The sequence below is a fragment of the Plecotus auritus genome (genome assembly GCF_963455305.1).
Source record: "Plecotus auritus genome assembly, chromosome: 6".
In the NCBI taxonomy this organism is placed as follows: domain Eukaryota; kingdom Metazoa; phylum Chordata; class Mammalia; order Chiroptera; family Vespertilionidae; genus Plecotus; species Plecotus auritus.
The window spans coordinates 3,672,381-3,682,431 of NC_137773.1; the positions used below are offsets into that span (position 1 = coordinate 3,672,381).

At 47.6% G+C, this 10,051-nt stretch overlaps 1 protein-coding gene across 1 annotated transcript in view; it reads right to left on the reverse strand.

The window, feature by feature from the left end:
* The window catches only part of BAIAP2L1 (BAR/IMD domain containing adaptor protein 2 like 1), a gene marked incomplete at its 5' end in the record, with an annotated part of 76,778 nt that extends 71,701 nt beyond the window's left edge, over nt 1–5,077 (reverse strand). The window contains one exon of the mRNA XM_080677039.1: nt 4,750–5,077. Within this exon, the coding sequence (XP_080533165.1) occupies nt 4,750–4,800 (51 nt within the window). The remainder of the gene's footprint in view (nt 1–4,749) is intronic.
* Nucleotides 5,078–10,051: the final 4,974 nt, after the last annotated feature.

Here is a 10,051-nt window from a genome sequence, read left to right on the forward strand (position 1 = left end):
AGGCAAAAATTAATGCCCAATACTGGCATAATGTCACAAACTCAAAAGCAACCTGAAACTTGTGAATGGTGTCACCTGTTCAAGTGGTCCCAGTCTCCCAGCTTCACAATAAAGGCCGCTGCCCTGTCTGCAGAGCACTTGTGTTATCCTAGTTCTAAAACCTCCTTCCAATCAAGAAAAAAATGTTATGACTAAAAAAGACATCTATTGTTTGGCTTTTATTTCCATTTTCCCCAAACAAAAAGCGACAATACTGGGCTGTTCAGTTTGATATCGATACCTGGCAACCCTTCCGCCACTATCTGGCACGGAGTCTTTACTATCCCCTTCTTTCAGTCACCATGGAGCCAAGAGCAAGTTGGCTGTGCTTCTGCAAGCCCCGTTTTTATCTTCAGCACACCTGAAGAGAGTGTGATGGGAACAGATGAAGGTATCAAGCACTGTGTAAAGCTACAGCAAGAAACAGAAAAGGCAATTTAGAGATTCAAAAGCTAGACCTGTACAGCACAGCCTACAGTCTGCACTGGACACCACCCAGGCAGGGACTTTCACTTACACGCCCCCCCCCCCCATTAAATCTAAGTGGAGAAAATAAAACCATCAAACAAGCAAACAAAATCTAGTATGCATGCCTAGATTGCTTGCTTTACCCAGTGAAACAAAAGTACCTCTTTTTCTCATTAAAAACAACAACATACATACAAAAAACATGCCGATGACAATGAATTACCAGAATGACAGAAAATGTTAGTGACATCTTAGATCACCAAATTATAAAAGATATTTGTTGCCCTGACCAGTTTGGCTCAGTGGATAGAGTGTCGGCCTCTGGACTGAAAGGTTCCAGGTTCGATTCCGGTCAAGGGCATGTGCCTTGGTTGCGGGCACATCCCCAGTGGGAGGTGTGCAGGAGGCAGCTGATCGATGTTTCTCTTTCATCGATGTTTCTAACTCTTCATCTCTCTCCCTTCCTCTCTGTAAAAAAATCAATAAAATATATTTTAAAAAAAAGATATTTGTTTTGTGTATTTGTTGGTCACTAAAACTAAATTACTATACAAAAATGGGAGGGATCGCCGAAACCGGTTTGGCTCAGTGGATAGAGCGTCGGCCTGCGGACTGAAGGGTCCCGGGTTCGATTCCGGTCAAGGGCATGTACCTTGGTTGCGGGCACATCCCCAGTGGGGGGTGTGCAGGAGGCAGCTGATCGATGTTTCTCTCTCATCGATGTTTCTGACTCTCTGTCCCTCTCCCTTCCTCTCTGTAAAAAAATCAATAAAATATATTAAAAAAAAAAAATGGGAGGGATGGAGGCTGGCATGTGGACACTGGCCACGCATAGCTTTGGGACTCAGTTTCTTATATTAAAAAAATGTTTTTAATTGGTTTAAGAGGAAGGGAAGGAGGGAGGGAGGGAAACATCGATGTGAGAGAGAAATAGTGATCAGTTGCCTCCCGCAAGCACACTGATGGGGATCAAACCTGAAACCTGGGTATGGGCCCTGACGGGGAATTGAACTCACCACCTTTTGGTGCACTGGATGACACTCCCACCAGGGCATGGGACTCAGTTTCTTAATGGTAAACAAACAAAATCTATAGCCACCCTGAGGGATGATATATATTTATAATGAAACAAACACTATAAAAAGTGTCAAGGCAGGGTGGGAGCCTAGCATAAGATAGGTGCTTACTGAATGTCCATTTATTCAACACACATGCACACCTACTGTGTGCCAGGACCTGTTGTACTATGTACAACAAAACAAAGCTCCTTTCCTTTGGGAGCTCACACTGGCATGGGAAGACAGACAAATATAATAAATAAATAGGCCCTAAGGCAGTAAGAGCTACGGGGGAAAGGCAGTTAGGTAGGGTTGCAAGATGGATGTTGTTTTCCGCAATTTTAACGAGTTGTTTGAGCAGGCCTCTCTGAGAAGGTGATATTTTTAAAAAAGACTTCTGTGTCCCTTTTCCTCCCCTTTCTTTTTTTAAGTGTCATTTCCCCCTTCACTGCTGCTTTAGCAAGATTAATCCCCAATGATGTCACACCCATCCCTCCTCATCTTCTGACTTTAACTGTTCTAACTTCTAGGAAGGTTGTGGTTACTCTCAATTAAGGGTTGCTTTTTTTAAACTTTACTTCTTCCTTGTACCACTCAAGCATATACTCATCAGAAAACCATGCAAAGTCACTAGCAAACTACAAATTATGGGCATACTATAGATTGAAGTGTGGGGAAGGGGAGGGACCTTTGGTTTAATTCTTAATTAGCAACAGCAACATTACTTGACATCTTGGGGCTTATTATCATGCCATTTGTTTGTGAAGTGGTAAAACACACAACCTTCTGGGATTTAGCATGGATCCCCAGCAATCATTTGTCTAAGTGTATATTTAGAAAACTCTGCAATGTGTAAATATTTAAAGATATTTGACACTGCATGCTTTATAATCCCCATTTTCCCTAAAGAGTTTATTCCTCTATTTCAAAGTTGGAGAAATTTGAGTGTTAAAGAAAACACCTAAAACCCATACAAGCAAGTCATAAAATCTCATTTGCAGGTGGCTTTTGTAAACATACCTGCTTAGGTTATGGTTGGTTCTATTAGTAAAACACTGTAGATTGCTAGGTAACATAAAAGGAAGTCTCTTTTTTAAAAGAACTAGCTAGACTCATCAACACTGCCAGTAGATTTTTTACCATATTAGGCTTAAATTGTTTTCAGTGATGGTAGTGGGGAGGCGGCACCGGGAGCAAGAACCCAAGAGCAGGAGGTGAAAGAATTTCAGGCTTTCCATGAGACCCGTGAATGTAAAGTTTGACTGTGTATTTCCATCACAGCCACAGCATGAGCTAGCAGCATTCACTACAAAGATTACATATAAACTTGTTGTCTAGAGCTGTAAGTTCGTATTCCACCATCTCAACGTAAAAAAACATGATCCTAAGACACGAACGAGGATATGGTGATTCAAAGAAATCAACAGACATCTGTGAGCTTTCAGTATGTTTGAAAACAACCTGGGAAGGAAAAGCGATGAGGCATGTGCTGGTCTCTGATCGTCAGTGTTAGAATCTTTCAAAATATGAAAATGATCTACCCTGCCTCACATCGGCAAATACATATAATCAAAACTGTGAAATCCACACGTTCCCCCTCCTGCTCCAGTTCCTTGGGTGAGGCCAAAGTGGTTGGCATGGCAGGCGCTGTAACTCACGGGAGGGTACAGCCCCTCCGACTGAGTCATCACTAAAAGTGAAAGTCAGGAGTAAGTGGAGGAAAAAGCAAAGCGATGTGCCTTCCCGGCACCTGAGTGCCCGTCTCAAGTTATCTCCGCTCAGACTGGGAAGATATTCTCCCAGGCCGGGGGGAGGGGAGAGTCGGTGCTCCCTTTTTAAAGCGTTTGTGGCCCTGTGCAAACCTAGACTCTGCCTCTCATTTGCAGCGTCTGCGTCCCTCAATTGCATCCAGTTTTTCCCCTTCACTGACAGTCATCGGAGGGGCCACTCCTCCCCCAAGTCTAAGAGGAAGACTGTTTCCTTCACACACTTTGACGAGACCCCACACTTCCTGACCCACCGTCTTCAGGAATATTTAAACATTAACCCCCATACAAATGTTAAACTTTAACATTCACATTTCTGGAATTTCGAAATGCCCTCTATTAAGGGAACACATGAATAAGGAACAGATTTTGGTCACAGGGACTTACGGAGCCCCCAGAGGCTGTGTCTGTCTGCAAAGTATAATGCACAGGTTTGTATTCACATGAAGGAAATACAATTTTTTTTTGAACTTCCAAAGATCGATTCAGAATATATTTTCACGCTCTTTTAAAATTCTTATCCAACAACAGTCAATCAACTCGTCTCAGGAATTCACGCAGACCTTGCAAAATCTAGAAGCCAAATTTTAGGGTTAAAAAAAAAAAAAGTCTATAAAAATGACCATCCTGTGGGCCCTAACGATGACTACAAATGGATTTGGAACACTGAAAGACTCGGGGAGTCCCACGAGCCTCAGCCGACTTAAAACAAAAGTTGTTTTGTATCCTATTAAGAACAGATGATTAAACACGTATCTTATTTCCACTGGAATTCACCTATAAGTGCTCAGACTTACTCAACTGGCCACTAATCCTCGGTCTATGTGTTTCTGGAAAAAGTCTCTCACAAACAACGCCAGTTAAGAGAATGACCCTCAAAGCATTCCTTAAGGTCCGGTCCATTTCATGGAAACGCCGGCTGTTCGGGACGCCAGGGACCCACGCAACAGCCGGCGGGTCAGAGCCCGGCGGAGCGAGAGGCTGCGGGGAGCCGAGGGTCGGAGGGAGCGGCGCCCGCCGCGGGGGGCAGTCCGCGCCGCGCCCCACCCCCGCCCCCCTCCCCCGCTCACCTGGCGCGGCCACGGCACCTGGCGCCGCTCCTGGCCTCCCCGCGCAGCCTCCCTCCGAGGAGTCGTTGGGAGCAGGACGTGGCCCCCGAAACGGCACAGACCTGCCCCCCTCCTCCAACTCCCCGCAAAATACGCCGGGGTGCAAACCAGGAGCTCCTCGGGCGTTCCCAGCGCCCGGAGCGAGGGGCGGGGGAGGGGAGGCGATTCCCGCGGGGAGTCCCCTCCTCACCCCAAGGTGAAAAAGCCCGACCTCCGCCCGGCCCGGCCTCCCGTTCCCTCAGCCTCGAACCCCGAACCACGGCGGGCCCCGGCTCCCCGCCCCTCGGCCCCCTTCCCGAGCCCGCGTACCCGGTAGGTGCTCTCGGTGAGCCGGTTCACCTCCTCCGGCCCCTTCGACATGGCTGCAGCCGCCGGGAGGGCGGGCGGGCGCGGCCGGGCCTCGTGGCCGCCCGACCCTGGGCGGTGGGAGCTCGGGGGCGCGGCTGAGGGGCCCTCGAGAGTGGGCCGCCGCCACAGCCGTGGGCCCGCGAGAGCCGGCGCGCGTCTCCAGGCGCCCAAGTGTCAAAACTTGCAGCGCCGCCGCCTCCGCCGCGGGAAGACCGTGAGGAACTAAGGAGACGCGGCCCGACGCCAGCTGGACGAGCGGGCCCGGCCGGGCGGCCCCACCTGAGGCGGCGGGGGCGGGGCCGAGGGGGCGGGGCGAGGCTGTCCTACCTGAGGCGGTGGGGTGGGCGGGCCGAGCCTTGTGGGCGGTGCACAGGGGACCTCGTGGGCGTGGCCTAGCTGCCTGGGTGGGCGGGGCGGCCAGAGGGAGCGTGGCCGATGGGCGGGGCCTGGCGGCCGGGGTGGGCGGGGAGGAGATGAGTTGGGCCAAGTGGGCGGGGTGTCCCCACCTGTGTTGCACCCGCGGGGACAGCCAACCTGTACCCTTAGCTTCCGGCGGGGAACTCCTGGTGACTCAGAGACCCCGCAGGGCGTCGATAACTCAGGTTTCTGTTCTGCTTGGGCAGGACCAGTATCGAACGTGGTCAGGCCTCCTAGAGCCTTCTCGTGTCCTACACGGAGCCGGTCTCATAGGCCCCAAGACCCACTGTCTCCCCACGCCCAGCCCTGCCTTTTGTAGACGGCCGGAAGAGGGGCCCACGTCCCCAGTTGCATTTGATTTCCCTGCTTGACTCCTTCCCGCGCACCCCGCTCGCTGACCCCAAAGATCTGAGGAATACCGCCTCCTCCTCTCCCCCCACTCCCCCACAGGCTCTCATAGATGAAGAAAGGGAGCCTGCCACTTGCACTTTGGGAAGTTCCACATATATAAAAAATTAATAAATGCCAAGATCTGGTGACAGGAATGGCAGTACGTGTTTAAACTTTACATTAAGAATGGCCTTTAACTCAATGCAATTTCACCATGCTATGCGCAAGACCGTTACTAGATCTAGAAATCCATGCTGAGCTGAGGTGTGGAGGCAACTCTTCCTTTCAGCACTCAGAGTCTGAGCAGGTGCAGTGGCTCCTGCGCTTCCTGTTCTGTCCCCACAACTAGCACCAGCACCAGCCTAGACTCTGAGGACCCAGAACAGGCTTCTCCCACCTGGGACCACCACTCAGCAGCTGAGACATTTCACCCAACAAGCTTGGCCGGAGGTTATATTTTGATTTTTTAAAACTTCTGACTGGCTGGGCCATGGTGGCTCAGCGGTTGAGTGTTGACCTATGAACCTGGGGGGTCACGATTTGATTCCTCGTCGGGGCACTTGCCTGGGTTGCAGGCTCAGTCCCCAGTGGAGGTTGTGCAGGAGGCAGCCGATTCTCTCTCATGGATGCTTCTCTCTCTCTCCCTTTCCCTTCCTCTCTGAAATCAATAAAAATATATATTTTAAAAACCCAGCAAACTTCTGTCTGGGCGCAATTGCATCTTTTATGGGCTGTTAGGATATGAGGCGCCTGTGATAAAGTTCACTGGGAAGTGCACACAAAGAAAGCACTTTGTGGCCCAAGTGGGAACTCCAGGTGTGTGAGATGCTGCTGGACTTAGAACAGAAACCAACACTTGGACTCTGGGACAATGTTATCGGGTTTGCAAGCCATAAAACGTGGCATGCTTAGCAACCAAAAGGTTATGTGTTCTTACATGTTGGGGGGAGTCACACATCCGTTCTAAGTCGCAGGCAGTGGAAGCAGCTGCCTCTCTTTTTAACAAGTTTCTGGCATTGGGCTCATAGATTTGCCAGTTGGGTTATATTGACATGTACTCGTGGCCTTATCATCACCACTGTTACATATTAGGCTTCTCCAGAATGTCTGTTGGTTTTTATTTAAACTTGAAAATCACTGCCTCGACTTTGAAGATCACCTTTTAGAACTTCCCTCTGTGCCCTCGGATGAATGGGGTCATTTCACCTCAGCTGCAAGGCAGTCAACCAAGGAGCTGGAAAGAGAGCAGAGGCTTAACCTTTCACGCTCAGCAGTGTGATTTAGAGCTGGAAGAGACAGGTTAACAACCCACCACAGAACCAGCAAGCAGCTCCGATGGCCCAATTTGATTGCCAAAGTTGGAATATGATCGAAGGACGAGGTTCATAATCATATGGAAATCTTCAATCAGATGATTTGGCTATTGTAACTCTCCTTTATAGAAATAATTTCCTAGGTAGGACCATTCTGCTCCTTTTAGAAGTCTTTGAGAATGGTCACTTCTTTGGTTGGTATTGACATTAAGAGTAGTGCCATTTAACCCCCAGCTCAGAGCTTGGCATATTGTTACCGGGAAACCCCCCTTGGGCTCGGCCTGCCTGTCGCTGTGTGCAATAACGAAGGCAGGGTTGAATCATATTAGGCATTTATTGAGAAGGCTAGCCAACCAAGGGCGCTTACAAGCATGAAATCCTGCCTCCCAGCAAGATTCAGGGGACAGGGTTATAAAGGGGAAGAGGCGGGGGTGAGGAGTGCAGCTATGTGCAGGCCTGGGGGTCCCCAGACCTCAGCTATTGTAATTAGTCATCAGGCGATGAGATGAGGTTGATGAGATGATGTTTTGACTCTTGGTGGGTCCTGACCATGCTTATTGGTTCTGCTTGCTGGATTCACAGCTGAGTCACCTCCTCAATCGCTTCATATAGGCCTTGAAAAGGAAACTTTTAGAAAAACTTAACTCCCTAATCCTATATAATAAAGAGCTAATATGCTAATTAGACCGAACAGCAGAACGACCATCTGGACGACCTTCCGGATGAAGCCAGGGCTTGCGAGGGCCGAGCCCCTTGCATGAATTTCATGCATCGGGCCTCTAGTTCTCATATAAGAAACTTAACCCCCTATTCACATAAGTATATGTGTTCTAAGGTTTAAAATAATATGATTGCTTTTCAGATTAATTCAGGTGCTCTATCTATTAGATTATAGAGTCCCCCCTATCAGTATGGGTGCCTGGCAGGTGTTTGTTGAACAAAAGAACAAGTGAGTATTGATTATCTATCTGCTCTGCCAGGGGCTCTGCTGGGGCTGCAGAGTGCAGAGTGAACTGGGCTCGACCCAGGCCTTTAATACGTGAGCAGGCGGTAGAATTTCAGGAGCAGGATCATGAAAGCTGTAACAGAGGTACAATCCTAAGTGCTGTAGGTGTCAAAGGGTGGGTGTGGTCTCAAAAGGCCGTTTGGACTAGATGCTTCGAGTATGTTTGTGAGTTTCACGTAAACTTGAAAATCCACAGTCTTAGTTGTCCCGAGACCCCATGATGCTCCGAGTGAATGGAAGTGAACCAATAGAAAGGAATGAATGACTCAAGAGAAGCTGAGCAGCAGCCGCTGGCTTTAATGGTTCTCATCTAAGAGTCTAGATCGATGTGGTGACCTCACAGTACTCTTTTAGGCCAGGCCGGACTAGGGGAAAAAACAAAGACACAGACACGCCAACAGAAAACAGTTCTCTGCGCGTTGAGAAAGCCATGTAGCCACTCTCCAACTGTCCAGAGTGGAGGACTGAAGAAGAGCTGGCCTGGCCTCCCTGGAGATGGCACCATACCCCACAAGGGGCAGGCCACCAAGGTGGCTTTCCTCTTTTAGCTCCTGCTTGAGTTTAAATAATTGAAAATCCTCTTCATGTTAACAAAAGTTGTAAGATGCAATTGCCTGTGATGACGTCAATGACCTTTTGAAAGCCATGCTCCAAACAGGCTCTGCTTTTGAGGTTGATGTCTTTTTCTAAACTAACTGTGGGGCCTGTGAGGGGCTCGCTGCCTTGATGGGTGCTCTGGGGTGTCCATGTGAAAGTTACTGTTCTGTGACAAAAGAGGTCCCTGCTGATAACAGCAGTTTTGGGCCAATTCCCATATAAAATACCAAGAGAAAGGGTGTGAAAGAGGTATGATTTCTATACATGGCTACATTATCAGTCAATAGTACGTGTTTTTATTCTGAAATAGCAAATGTGAATTGGAAACTCATTTACTTTCCTGTAACTTTCTTCCAGCCCAGGAAGCATTAACTTTTCAAGCATGCCCAGTTCATTTCTGCTGCAGTTTTCCACTTAACGGTTGCCTCTGTCTAGAACAGGGGTGGGCAAACTTTTTGACTCGAGGGCCACAATGGGTTCTTAAACTGGACCGGAGGGCCAGAACAAAAGCATGGGTGGAGTGTTTGTGTGAACTAATATAAATTCAAAGTAAAGGAGCGGAGGGGAGAGCAAGAGAACCGGATAGAACAGCCGGATCCGGCCCGCGGGCCGTAGTTTGCCCAAGGCTGGTCTAGAACGTTCTCCCCTTGCCCCCAAAGCATTTTTCCATAATTTGGATTTCAGCCTAGTGCAACCTCAGTGAGGCCTTCTGTAACCAACCACCCAGATTCAATAAAAATCCTTGTCAGAAGTCTTCTGATCCATGACTATAAATGTCCTTCCATTTATTTAGGTCTCCTTACATTTTTAAAGCCATGTTTTGTAGTTTTTAGAGTATAAGTTTTACACTTCGTTTGTTCAATTTATTCCTAAGTGGGTTTTTTTTTTCCATGCTATTATAAATGGAATTGTTTTCTTATTTTCATCTTCAGATGGTTCATTATGAGTGTATAGAAATAGAACTGATTTGTGTATATTGATTTTATAACCTGCCACCTTGCTAAACTTGTTTATTAGTTCTAATAGTTATCATACTGAGGAAATTCCCTTCAATTCTTAGTTTATTCAAAGGGTGTTGGATTTTGTCAAATGCTTTTTCTGTGTCTGTTGAGACGATCTTGTGGTTTTTGTCCTTTAGTCTGTTGATTTGGTGTATTACAATGATTGATTTTTGTATGTTGAATCAACCTTGCATTTCTGGATTAAATTCCACTTAGTCACAGTGTTTAAGCCTCTATATTATCTCTGGATTCAGCTTGCTAATATTTTGTTGATGACACTTGTGTCTATATTCATAAGGGATATTACTTCCTTGTTCTCTCGTGTTGTCTTTGGTTTTGATACTAGGGTAATACTGGCCCTGTAGAAGGGGTTGGGAAGTGTCCCCTCATCCTCTATTTTTGGAAAGAGTTTATGAAGAATTGGTATTTATTTTTCTTTAAAATGTTTGGTAGAATTCACCAGTGAAGCCCATCTAAGTTTGAACTTGGCTTTATGGAACGTGTTAAAATTGCTAATCCACTCTTTGGTTATAGGTTTC